The sequence below is a fragment of the Malaclemys terrapin genome, chromosome 8 (assembly GCF_027887155.1).
Source record: "Malaclemys terrapin pileata isolate rMalTer1 chromosome 8, rMalTer1.hap1, whole genome shotgun sequence".
Taxonomy (NCBI): Eukaryota; Metazoa; Chordata; order Testudines; family Emydidae; genus Malaclemys; species Malaclemys terrapin.
Window position 1 is genome coordinate 91913315 of NC_071512.1, and position 14303 is coordinate 91927617.

Below are 14303 nucleotides of genomic sequence, written 5' to 3' on the forward strand. Positions count from 1 at the left end.
TTTTACAGCTGGCACTGAAAGAGGATTTCAGTTTGTTTTATACATGCATATCTTAATTTTGAAGGACAAATCACACTGCAGATTCTCACATGACAAACTAACCAAATCCCATAAGATCAGTGTGCCTGCCATTACTATAATATTTTTTTCATTAAAATGTAAATGAAATGAATAAGCTACAATAAAATTGCAATAATATTATTTAGCATAAGATTATATATTTTATATCCCTTAATAAACACATAATATTTTTTTATAAATCAGTAGGCTGCATTAAAAATATTCACTTGACACTGATATAGGAATTTATTTACAGAACAGGTACAACACAAACAGCAACAGTGAAAGCTGTTGTACACACAAGCCTACTTAACAGTGACTAAAGACCAGGGTGGATAAAAATCAGTGATTTAAAAAAATAATTGGATTTTTTTTTATTTAAATCAGTTTTTTTTTTATAAAATGCTTTTTGAGGAAAACACCTATCTAAAGATATATTATATCTCAATTAAAACTATCTCATCAAGGAATAGGGATTATAAATTCTAATTCTATAGTATGAGACAATATATTCATGTAATGTTTAAGAAAAGTTTTGTAAATGAGTTCCAATAGTTCATGGATTAGGGACCCAATTTTATGGGGTTCCACAGGCTTCTGTATAGATTATTTAGGATAATCTTTCTATCTACCCAGTGGGGTTCAGTGTTCAGTCTAGAAGATACCATCAGAGATGCTTAGTTTTGCAGTTCTCAAACTGTGGATTTGTCTCTCCAGAGGTAACATGCTTGTTAACAGCAAAAATGTTTTTAAATAAATAGATAATATATAGAGATGAGAAATAACAGACCTCAACTCTATTGTCCCTTTACAAATTTGTGTACACAGAGTCAATCCCTTACCTCTCTCTAAAAGTGCAAAGTTTCAAAAAGTTCAATGAATAGAAATTGTTGGGGGCAGAATAGATCTGGACAAGGAGAAGAAGTCTGGAGATAAATGTGAGATGCGAGGGACATATGCTTGTTTTGTTAAAATATCATATGTTTGCTGTTGAAGAAAAAAATCCAGAATACATAACTTTGTTGCTTTAGTTAAATAGAACAATTTAAATATCTATCTGGTGATTTTCTCCTCCTAAAACAGCATGGCAAGAAAATCCTCCAAATATTAATAATTAACCTGTTGAATAGGAAATATTTATGAAGCCATTGGGAGGTGAACTATCTGCTTCAATTACCTTTGGTAAGTGAAAATAACCAAACAATCATTCATTTTCTGATATAGCTGTAAAACTAATCTGAAAAGTTTTCAAAATAAATCACTTTAAAAATGTATAGTGTGTGGGTTTCATTTTTAGAAGGTACATCTATCTCTGAGTTGTGAAGAATATGTATTAAGGTTATAACAACGAACAAGAATGAACTTTTATGTAGAAAACCATGATGAAATTGAGTCTTCCTGATTAGTGATTTAAATTAATTTGATTTAAATCAAATCCACCCTGCTAAAGACAAACAGCTCTGTCTCCCAATGCAAATCCCCTGAGCACTCCAGTTGCCCTGTTAAAAGATACTTCTGTAAATGCAGAGAATTTTTAGGTTATATTAATTAAGTCTCAACAATGTAGTGACCCATTTGATATTGAATGAATAAAGACATGAAGAAATCCTAAGAAAACCTACAATTGCTTCAAAGATCTGAAAGATACAACTTTTGAAACGTAGATTAAAATATCTGGTTTATCTTTCATCAACATCTTTGGAAATTTAGAGGGACTTTTGCCAAATAAACAAAAATTACAGAGAAAATACCAACATTAATGGGTCTGACAAAATTTATGCACGTCTGATTTAATCTACTCTGTTTATTTCTTCTATTTTAGAAAGGAAAACTGAAGTCCTCATATTTGAACTATTATATTTACCATGAATTGAGCACTCATTACAACAATTTTGTATATGAAGCAGGGGGAATGGTTTAGTGCAAAAACATACCTAATAAAATAAACACTTTGTGTAAAATCCTGGCTCCACTGAAGTGAATATGAGTTTTGTTATGACTTCAGTGGAGTCAGGATTTTACCCTCAGTTGTTGGTATTGTCCAGATTGCCCATAAAATTCTAACCTGTATGAATGCTAGTTATACTGATTGCTCTAGCCTGTCTTAATTAACTACATTAACTAACTGTATTACAGTTGCAAGTTTACTATCAAACATTTTTTTTCAAAATAGCTGTGTACTAGATATTGATCAGCTATCACTTGCATTGGTTTTATCATCAGAAGGTTATTGTCTAGTCTGTAAGGTACGGTGCATCCAACATTTTCATGAGAAATGAGGGCACTGAGCATCTTGCAGGATCAAGCTTTTACTTTGTCAAATCAATGGCTACACAATTTTTTTTTTTTAAACAGTTTCAATATCATTGTCTCAGGCAACTTACCCAAGTGCAGAAACACAGTCAAAAGTTTATGCGAATACATCTTGTTCTGAACAGTGGATCTAAAAAACAACCAAAATTTAACAAATTAAGAACTGGCTGAAGAGATCATTTTCATTTCAGAGGTACATGTCTATTATTCTACTTGGATCTTCTAAAAGAGTATTCTTTAAAACTTCTGAACTTATATTGAAAATACATTGCCTGAAAACATCAGGAATCTGTGTAATTCTTAAATTAAAAAAATTGTGCGCTTTATTTAAATAAATGTTTGCTCCTTTACAGGAAGGAAGACAAATCAGATAGCATCATAACAAAAAAGTAACACTGCTTAGAGTACTGATTAAATATCAAACAGCCAATCTCTAACCATTACAATTAGGAAGCGCTCTTTAGTCCTCATGTATTTTCTGACTCACCTGGGGCTTATTTCCTGTTCTTCCTCTTCAAGGTATTGTGAATCCACACAGTTAAAATGACTGTGAGATAATAATTTCCAAAATACAGCCCACATTTGAGCACCATGATTTCTGCAATCCATTTTCACCCACAAAGTAGTAATTGGAACAGTGGAACTTAGCTAAATACTACAATTAAAACGGATTAGTATCTATGTAAGATAGCTGTAGTTTGGGATTTTTACCAAGCAGTCTCACAAATTCTACTAAAACCCAATCACAAAACACATTTATAATTATGATTGAGGTATCTACTATATTTGCATAGATATGGATTGTTCAACAGAGGTCTTGGGTTTTCAGTTTAAGACTCTTACAACTTGATTGCATAGGCGCCAACTCCATGGGTACTCCGGGGCTGGTGCACCCAAGGGGAAAAATACACCCACCAGCAGCCAAGCTCCCCTCAGCCCCCGCCCCACTTCCTCCTCCCTGCCTGAGCGCGCCGCGTCCCTGCTCCTCCGCCTACCTCCCAGCGCTTCCTACCTGGCTGCTGCCAAACAGCTGTTTGGCAGCGTTAGCACGCTCTGTTAGGGAGGGGGAGGTTTTAAAAAACTTGAATGTTTAACTAAATTCAAAATTCAAAAATTCATATGCTTGTTTTGTTAAAATATTGTATGTTTCCTGTTGAAGAAAAAAAAACCAGAATACATAATGTTGTTGTTTTAGTTAAATAACTAAATTTAAATGCGTGTCTGGTGATTTTCTCCTCCTAATACAGCATGGCAAGAAAATCCTCCAAATATTAATGATTAACCTGTTGAATTGGAGATATTTATGAAGTCATTAGGAGGTGAACTATCTGCTTCAATTACCTTTGGTAAGTAAAATACCCAAACAGTCATTCATTTTCTGATATAGCCCTAAAACTACTCTGAAAAGTTTTCAAAATAAATCACTTTAAAAATGTATAGTGTGTACCTTCTAAAAATGAAACCTACATCTATCTCTGAGTTGTGAAGAATACGTATTATGGTTATAACAAACAACAAGAATGCACTTTTATGTAGAAATCCATGATTAAATCGAGTCTTCCTGACTAGTAATTTAAATCATGATTTAAATCAATTTGATTTAAATCAAATCCACCCTGGAACAAAGAACTTTATTATAATAAAGAAAACAGTATTATTGCTAACGCTAGCATCGGTCTTCTTTGGCCTCACTGTGGAAAGGTAAAACTTTCTGCAGCCCCTACTGTTGCCTGGCTTCCTGCTACAGACTTAAGAGACGACAGACTCACACTTATCCTGTATAATCAACAATCAATCTTCAACAAGAGTTCAGTTCTATATCCTAAATTATAAATACAAATGAGTCACTGGCTTTATCAGCCATCCAGATCTGATCGTCTACTGACCTTGAGAAAAGTTTAGTTCAATTGATTCACTTGAAATATCAAATTCCCAAAAGAAGTAGACTCCAGTCCAGTAGGTTCAGAACATTTCAACAGGATTATCTTCCTTCATTAAGTCTGTGGTGCCCGTACTCTTCCTACTAGGGCCATTTCTTCTATACCGAGTACCTTGACTACATAGGATTTTGGTTTGCAGCTACATCTGTGACAAGAGCTGAAGATGTACAATTTAAAACTGGATGAAAGAAAAATCAGGGTACATTTTGGGCTGTATCCAAATGATCAAAGAAGAGAGCCCAAGATCTCTTAGATTTAGTGTTTCACTGCCTCTTAGGATAAAGATTTACCTAGTGTTCTTCTAATGTGTCAAACCATAAGCAGCTGAGCTGGGCTTACTCTGGGGATTGATGTGGGATTTGCCCTATAGCTCTGCAGAGTTAATGTAGGGTCATATTAACATAGAATACTTATCTATCAGTACTTTTCCCTCCACTAGTCCATCCTCTAATAGGTGAACATGAATACTGGAAGTAATATACTAGCTACAGCTCTTTCTCCAAACGTGTCCAGAATTACCATAGACCTATAATGAAAATTAACCATTCTTTTCTTTATTTCTAACAGATAGAAATAGGGGGGTGTTATGTTTTATATGATATAATCACGAACTACTACTATTTCTGTGTAAACTGGATCACAAAAGGGAAAGGGGGTTCCTCTTTCACAGATGCACCAGGAATTTGTGGTTAGTAGACCAGCTGTTTCTCAGCGTGAGAAAACAGCCCCTGAAGCACAGAAAATATATTGTGTTTGTTGTACAGTATCAGGAAATCAGACTTATATTGCACTGAAGTACATAATTATTGTTACTATCCATATTTTATAGGTATTATCACAATTGTGCTATAAAAGTATTTCGTCTTGACGCTGGCACATCTTGATCTCCTGGTAGGAAATTCCACGGCCAAGAGAACAGGTCCTGACCTAAGTCCCTAGAGTTTCCTCATGAGGACTGTCAGTCACAGAGTTCCCATCAATAATAGCTGCCACAGAGAAGAGGCTGACACACAGATATCTGGGCCCTATCCCATTAAAGGGCTTAAAGATCAGTGCCACTACTCTGGGTTGCATTCGATTCTCATGGTGCTAATTCAAAGTAGATCATGGAACATCATTGAGATATTTGCTCTCATTTGTCCCTCTTAGTACATAGACCACAGCTTGATGAACTAGGTGCAGCTTCCATGTTGCTTTCACAGTAAAACCTAAGGAGAACACTAAGCAGGTTGACGGTGATCCCCACAGCTAGATCCGTAACAAAGAAGAAAAGTCATACTTGGCTGGTTAGAGGAAGATGACAAAGGAATTTCTGGTCACTCTTTCCATTCTGGGTAACCAGTGATTAATCAAACAGGACTTTGAGATCAGGCACTAACATGATCACCAATGGACAGACGCCCTGGACAGAAAATGAAGTCACAGTTCCAGTCAGTTCCTTAAAATGTTTGCCTTTTCCAATTACCACTACATCCATCTAACTTGGATTTAGTTTGGGCAGCTGCTTTTTATCTTAGGCTTGGTCTACACTACCCCCCCCAATTCGAACTAAGGTACGCAACTTCAGCTACGTGAATAACGTAGCTGAAGTCGAAGTACCTTAGTTCGAACTTACCTTGGTCCACACGCGGCAGGCAGGCTCCCCCGTCGACTCCGCGGTACTCCTCTCGCCGAGCTGGAGTACCGCAGTCGACGGCGAGCACTTCCGGGTTCGACTTATCGCGTCCAGACTAGACGCGATAAGTCGAACCCAGAACTTCGATTTCCAGCCGTCGAACTAGCTGGTAAGTGTAGCCAAGGCCTAAGTTCCAATAACATTTAGAAACTGGGAAACAGCACTGTGCACATTTGTAAAGCAAACAGAGCTAGGGGTCATCTGCAGATTCACTGAACTCCTCCAGAGCTCTGATATTGGGGTTGGGTAAAAAGGGATGACAGGACTGAGCCCTGTGGGATTCCATAGAGGGGCACACTTAGGGTAAGGTAGCAGCTGCTACTCCTGTTGTGTTAGAGTGGGCCCCGGGTTTAGTGCCTTTTTCCCCCCCTAGTGTGAACAATTACTTTTTTTTTTAAATGAAGAGGACTAAAAAGAGTTAAGGGGGAAAATGCACTCTGAGATAAGCAGGTTTGTTACTTCCTTACTTGGAAATGAAGAGTAATTTTTAATGCCACAGACTTGAAGTTGGATCTTTTATTGTCTCTTACATAATTCTAACCACAATTAGTTAGCGGAGAGGAGCAGGGGGAAATCAAACAACTACGGCAACAACAAATGCTACAAGTCATGATCTCCAAGAGACAAAGCAGCACCAGATACTGCAGGAACACTACTGACTACTATCACAAAGGTGCTTTAAGTATTTCTAGTCTAGCCACCTGCTTTTCAGACACTTTTCAAGCTGAAATTTTCCAGCCTTGGCCTCTGTCCAAATAAATTAGTTGGCACTCGGGCTTTATAAAGTGCAATGTTCTGTGGCTTGCCAGAGTAGAGAAACAGGCAGAATAATCAACTTTTCTAAGACCAGGTTCTTCAGGATCCGGGCTTTATTTTGCTAGTGATTTATTTAAACTGGCTAAAGATTGACCAAGCTGGGCTCAGAAGACCCAAGAATCTCTAAGGGCAGATCCCTGCAGAAACATAATTACCTGAATATCAAGTTTCAAGTTTCTCAGTTTTCTTGCATTTGCTTACAAAAAAAATCTAACAGCTGCTAGTTAATGAGAAATGGGAACATAATACTGTGAGCACACAAGCAGCCCCTGCCTTCAAAAATAAAACTCGACCACAGCTGCTTTTAAATATTAAATAGACTTTAAAAAAAAAACAAAAAACATAGAACATCCTAGAAATAATGCTTAAGCATAGAGGCGGCAGGCTTGATTTTCAAAGGTACTCAGTATGTGTAGCTCCCGTTGAGGACCCCAAGGTCTTGCTGAAGTCAGTCAGCACCTCTGAAAATCAAACCACTGGATTTTTATTAGATTTATTCATTTTTGTGTATGTTCTGAGTAAATGAAATACTTTGGAAAATAGTGGTGAAACTGATTTTTAGTGAAAGTTTTTCTTATGGATTATGCCAAAATTTTAGTCATAAAGACCAAGGTCCTTCATTTCTCCATACACTAGGTACTATACAGTCAGCAACAGAGCAAGTATCCCCACATCACTTCACCAAAGTGCCTCAGTTCTGAACCTCAAGAAACCAAAGGGCTACCCAGCCTACATGTTCATTCAATACTTAGCCTCTCTTCTAAGACTGCCAACAAGAGCTCCAACTAGTCCCAAACATGGTAGTGGGTTCTCTGAGGCCATCTATTTATTAGGCCACCGGCTCATTTCCTAAACATCTAAAGTGCTGTAACATAACTCTCCTTTAACATTCCACTCCTTGAAATCCAGGCCAAAATTTGTAAAAGAATTTTTGCACTTTCTACTCTGCCTTAAATAAATATTCTCTATAATCTATAGTTTACATTGGCTCATGATGCAAATTCACTGAAGTGACTGCGGTTTCACAAATATTGGTTATTTTAAAGAACTACTAGAGAAAATTGTAACTATTGTTCTTTGCAGGCACAAAATGTTTCCTTCGGCACTTTATTCTGCACTATTGAATGCGTTCACTTTATTCCCTCTACGCAGAGCTGCTGTAACTATTTGACATTTGAAGCTTTCCTGTATAGCTGCACGTGGTAGTTAAGGATTTCTCAGTGTTTTCATTATAAGCGCTATTTATAACTTGTTTGTCAGTAATGAGTGGATTAAATTTCATGTTAAGTACTGTTTTGTCATTATGGACCCTAATGGCTCCTATAGTGTCAGTGATTCACAGATTAATGAACTGTCTACTGCATGTTCATTGAGACTTGTTTTCTGGTGACTTGGACATTAAACCTAACAGGAACCGGGGGGGAAAAGAGTCTGCGGCCTTCTGGACCATGCTAGCCATAGACGCTAACTGTCTTCGTGGAAGACTGACATACTATCTAATGCAGAAACAGGTTTAAAAAAAAAATCCACAGGTATAAGTTGTAGTTCTCACGGGAATACTTACAGATATTTTTAATTTTATATCTCTAAACTGCATATGGGTCCTTTCCTACTTTCCCCAATACTTTTCCCATCAATACTAAGGGAGAAAGAGGTCAATGGATCACATAAAGGGCTCTCTCTGGCCAATTCCTGTAATTGATTTGACGGGTCACTTTTAGGTTACAATTTTGTTAAGAAATTTCTTCAATGGCTAACTAACGAGCAAACAGCACTGAATGTGTACATCTTAAAAGAGCTGCACTACCTCCATTCCTCTTCCCTATAACCCAGACTAACTGTCAGTTACCTCTAAAAAGCAGGTGAGGAGCAGCGCAGCTCTATAATCAAGAACCAACATTTTCTAATTTGGGTGCCTACAATTAAGGGTCTAAATATGAATTTAGGCACCATAGTCAAGGTGGCCTGATTGTTCTAAGATGCTGAGGAGGCATAACTCCCATTGACTTTCTGGGAGATGTGGATGTTCACTACTGAAAAAAATCAAATCACCTTTATGGATATGCCTAAATTAATAGTTTAGATGTATAACTTTAGGAAGCCAAGTTCAGACATTTTGACAAATGTAAAAAGCCATGGTACACTTATAGTGACTCCCAGCAGCGTAACTTCTGACCAAGCTATTTCTGAAGAAATATATATATATATATATATTTTTATAAATAATCACAGTCTATTTTCATAGAAGAAAGGTCTTTCTGTACAGATACCGACCCCTTTTTTTTTTTTGTAGTGTGCAAGCCCCATATGATGCAAGAAGAGTTAGCCATAATACACTAGGGAACCAAAAAAAACAAAAAACATCATGGAACAGGCCACCTGAACACCCTGAGAGAAATACAGAAAAAGAACCCCCCACCAACCACAGTCCCCTACTTGTCACCTACCACCCCACAGTGGAACTCATACGGGGTCTCATCAAACAATTGCAATCCATATTTGATGGAGGCCTTATCCTGAAATTTTTTCCAAACCTCCTCTTCTGGCCTGCAAACAACCTCCCCCCAGTCTCATCATCAAAAGCATGCTCCCCACAGACCAAGACACACAAACTCATAGAGGCACCAGACTTTGCCAGAACAACAGATGCAAAGCCTGCGGACACATCTCTTATGCTACAGTGATCAATACCACCCCCCGACACACACTCACACCTTTCAAAATCCATGGGTCCTACACATGGCTAGCACAACATGTGTACCACCTAATCCAGTGCATCATATATTGCAACAACAAGTATATAGGAGAAACCAGACAAATCCCTACGCTCTTGAATGAGCTCACACAGAAACATGATAAAAGACACACTATCACCCGTGAGTGGATGCTTTTCACAGCGCAAATCACTCCATATCTGATCTATTAGTCCTCATCCTCAAAGGAAATCAGCACAACGCCTTCAAAAGACCAACATAGGAACTTAAATTCATAACTCTGATAGATACTAAAAATCAAGGTCTCAGTAGAGGCACTGGTTCTATGGCTCATTACAACAATTTGTAACATACTAATGCTCTTTTTTCCTATGACTGCAGAGGTGTTAATTGCCCACTTAAAATTAAGTGGTTTCCTACAACATGTGTTATTCCTTATGTTTAACAATCTGTCCCACATTGTAGTTAGCTGGTGACACTCTGGTTACTTTTTCAAGACCTGAAGAAGAGCTCTGTTAAGCTCGAAAAACTTGTTTCTTTATCTTCCACCAACAGAAGCTGGTTCAATAAAAGATATTAATTACCTCACCCACCTTGTCTCTCTCAATTCTTGGGACCAACACAGCTACAACACTGCAAACAAAAAAGTAAATATGCAGATCTATTCACTTTCATTCCCAAAGTCCTACTTATAAAAGTCCCCTTTTGAAATTATTTCAAAACTGTCATTTTATTGGCTGTCGTTTTTATAATATTAGCAACACATTACTTTTGCCTTAGATTGTTACTCAGAAAAAAAAAATCAAAAACATAGCCTAATAGATGATAAATAGAAAATAAAATAAATCAGATCATGGGCTCTATACATAGATTTGTATTTTTAAGCCACATAAAGAGAAAGAGAGAGACAACTTCAGACTTCAAATGTATCTCTTTGGTTAACGTCTGTTGCTGGGACTAATTCCAGGAGAAGTCAACACATGTTGGCAAACATCTGGCTCCTTGTGGAATTAAACTCAATAGCAAAGTGGACTCTGACTGTTTTGTTAACATTTTACACACTCCAACGTTTAAGAAAGTATGAAAGAAAGTCTACGGCAAGCTGGTCAAGAAGGTGCAATGCAGAATGTCTTTGTTCCACAAAAACCAAGCTGCACTTTTCATTGCTATGAAGATAAAACGAGGCAAGCTGAATTCACATTTGGTGAAACAAATAAAAATACAGTACAGTTTTCCTCCTCCATCATTTCATTAATTGGCTGCTAAGAGAACTGGGGCTGAAGGCAGTTTGGAGGAGAACCATCACATACTACTGATATAATATATCATAGTTTTTAAGACTATACACCAGGGTGCTGGAACAGTTTTTATAGTAGGGATGCTGACAGCAATTAAACCAAACTGTAAACACTGTATATAACGGAAATCTCTTCAAGCCAGTGGGTGTTGCAGCATCCCTAGCTCCAACTCCTGTGATAGTCACATATTCCAGTAGTGCCAAAAACAGACATAGAAGCTAGTCTGTCTATAAACAAGAGCCAACCTTACCTGTGGTGCCCATAAATTATACTGTATCTACTGTAAACTCGGGGTTTGAACTTGGCTATATTTCCAGGGTATTTTCAGGTTAAGAAGTACACTATTACTTTCCATCAACTCTTTTGTAATCATAGTTCTTAGAATTTTTAAACAAGCCCAATCCTGACTTCAGTCTCAGGCTGGGAACACTACCACATGGCTGAAAGGACTGTGTCAAACTCCCTGACTACCTTTTCCCACACAGATAGTGGTGCAGACTTCTCTGAGAGAGGTAGAGAGTTTGCTAGAAGGCAGATCCTTAGTTGCACTTCTCACGAGTCCCATCTGTCATGAAGCATTCAATCACCTGGAGTTCCTGCCTGACAACGGTCCTACAGCTGGACAAAAGTTGCCCAGCTCAGAAAGTGGGACTTGCAGGGGGGTTGTTTTGTTGGAATACGGAGAAGTTAAGTAGATCCTAAATCCTGGCTTCATTGACCAGGCGGATCCTCATTTGAGGAAGCAGCAGCAAGCTTCTTTTAATGAATGCGACTGCGGTGGCTTCCCCCCACCTCGCTCTCGTCGGGCGAAGGGGCAGTGTCCCAGGGTGGGAAGCATCATGCAGACACCCCGTTAAATGTACGGACTCCCCATGACACGGAGAACCGCTGCCGTGTGGGGCTCGCTCTCCCGCCCTCCCCAGCCCCACGTTCCCGCCAGGGCGCCCAGCAAGCGGGGGCCCGCACGTACCTTTCCCCGGGCACTCAGCCGGGCTCGCTGCGAAGTCAAGACTTCTTTGGGTCGGGCGCCGCAGCCCGGTGTTGCGGCCCCTTCCTCCGCCCGGACTCTCCACGCGTGTCACCCCGCGGGGACCATCTCTCCTGGGACGCCTCGTCCAGCCAGCCGCCTGCTGCCGGGCGGAGCGAGCTGGCAAAGCCCCTTCAGTCCACGCTCTGCAGCGGGGCGTGGGTCCAGCCGCCGGGAGGAGGAGCAGGGAGGCGGCCCGCGGGGCCAGGCGGCGGCTGTTCTCCCCACCTGGGCACGGGGAGCAGCGGCTGCCGCAGCTCCCACTGCCGAGCGGGAGGAAGCGGCCGCTGGCCAAGCGCTGGAGTGAGCATCACGTGGCGCTCGGCTCTCTGCGGCTCTGGCGCCCGGAGCGCGAACCCCCCGAGCCCGGGCCTGCTTCGGGGGGCCAGCGCGCACGCTGCCCCTTGCCGGTGGCGTCTGGGCTGGCTGCCGCCTCTGTGCGCCCCCGGCTTCAGGCTCGGACCACACCCAGCCCAGCCCCTGGACCCGCCAGAGTCACACCCAGCCCTGCAGACTGCCCGCCCGGCTGGGCACGCTGAGGTGACTGAAGACAAGCACCTCATTGAACCCTGGGCCACCCCACTTCAGAGCGCTCCCTGGGCAGGTGTCAGGGCCTTTCCCACTCTGTTAAAGGGGGAACGAGGGAGCTTTTGTTTAAAATGGGAGATGTTACATGTCTCCTTTAAATACAGCAAAATCCGGCTCCCTGTGACTGGCCTATAACCTCCCACCCCAAACTCCATCTTCACCAGACCTCAGCCACTGAGCTAACAGACTGGTGTTATTGATTGGTATTGGGGGAGCGGCTAGAGGCCCTTGTTAGAGCTGTGCAAATAACTGATCTTTCAGCTTGCTGGCAATTCTGGGGGAGAAATAGAAAAAAACATTGTTGGGGGTCAAATGAAACATTTAGTTTGAACTCAAATTAAGCTTTTCATTTTGAGCTTTTGGGTTTTTTAATTTCAAATTAATGTTTGATTTCATTAAAACGATTAAAAGTTGCTTCAAATTGACAAATCGAAACGTTTCATGTCAAAACTGCAAAAGCAAAAGGCTTTGATTTTTTTTTGCTGACTTCATCTATCCAACGCCAATATCTATGAGCCACTGACTTGTGGTTTTTTAGTTTATCTAGCTGAGGTTAGAATTCACTTAATGTCTGTGAGGAAACCACACTTAAATTCAAATAAATGAAGTCAAGGTAATATTTTTGGGTTTTGAGGTTTCTGTTTTTATATTTATTTCCTTAAGGATTGATCACAAACAGTTGACTGCCAATAATAGATACTTTCAGAGTTGTTGAGGTGTAGTATGGTCCTAAGACATTAGGGATACAAGATAGGTGAGGTAATATCTTTTATTTGACCAACTTCCGTTGATGAAAGAGAGAAGCTTTTGAGCTACACAGAGCTCTTCTTCAGGTCTGGGAAAGGTACTCAGAGTGATCAACACTAATATTTAAAATGTAAGCACTTGCTTAAGAGTGTCTGGTCAGTTCAGACACATGCTGTTGATGCTGTTCCTCAGTCAGATGAGCACAGAAATGCTTGCACAGGGAAGTGTCCACAAATGCTTGTGTTTTCATCTTTGAAATTCTCTTTCTTCAAACATTCATGACATTAATGCCGGACTGGGTGACTGGGCAGGGAGTAAGAGGGTAGAAGGAAGAGGGACAAAAACCCCACACAATGTGAGTTTGGCCAAAGCAAATTCATTTAAAAAAAGAAAAAAAAAAGAGTAAATATTCATAGATTATTTTTTTGCAGTATTTCCCTGTGTTAACCATGAATAAGGAAGCAAATGTATTGACAGTACTTATCTTTTTCCTAATGCAGAGTGGGGCTGTTTTACCTAAATTGAGAGTCTGCTGGAAAGAATCAAGGCTGTCTGAATCCATAGTAACATTTATAAAGAATTAAACTAATGTTCTGTTTAAGTATTTGGGTTAATGATTTTAACCAGGCAGCATACACAAATATCCAATTACTAATGTAAAAAGAGATATGGACTAAAATCTGGGGCCTAGAACAGGTTTGATGTTCTTTAGAACGCCCTTGTAGCAGATTTCCAATTAGAACTAATCTCTGGACCACAGAAAATGTTTTAAAAATAAGAATAATGTTTAGCCTGTAACTCAGCCAATGAGCCATTAGGTTGAAAAATGTAGATAACTTTTTCTCATTAATTTCTAGAACACTCATTTCTATGAACTGTCTGGATACTGAGTGACTTTTTTCATCTCTCCTTTTACGGCCTCTTAACTAATAACATTTGCTATAATATTACAGACATTTGTGGAAACAATCCATACATTTCTTTTTCTTTTTACTTACAACTCTGCTTCAAATTGGTGAAACCCCACTGGTAGCAAAGAGAAAATTCAGTACCCAGAACTGAATTTAACTATGAATTTAACTTGAATGGTTATAGTAGGTTTTATAAATGCTCTAATTTGTAATG

The 14303-nt window shown here is 39.6% G+C and overlaps 1 protein-coding gene across 3 annotated transcripts in view; it reads right to left on the reverse strand.

The window, feature by feature from the left end:
* LEPR (leptin receptor) overlaps window positions 1-12070 on the reverse strand; it is a 60440-nt gene extending 48370 nt beyond the window's left edge. For 2 of the 3 annotated variants that reach the window (XM_054038568.1, XM_054038571.1), the window contains exons 1-2: window positions 11787-12070; window positions 2445-2503 (exon numbers count right to left, since the gene is read on the reverse strand). In XM_054038568.1, coding sequence (XP_053894543.1) covers window positions 2445-2484 — 40 coding nt within the window. In that variant the 5' untranslated portion in view covers window positions 2485-2503; window positions 11787-12070. Of the gene's footprint in view, window positions 1-2444; window positions 2504-10111; window positions 10152-11786 lie in introns of all 3 variants that reach the window. The other variant, XM_054038569.1, reaches the window with a different exon arrangement.
* Between the last annotated feature and the right edge of the window lie 2233 nt (window positions 12071-14303).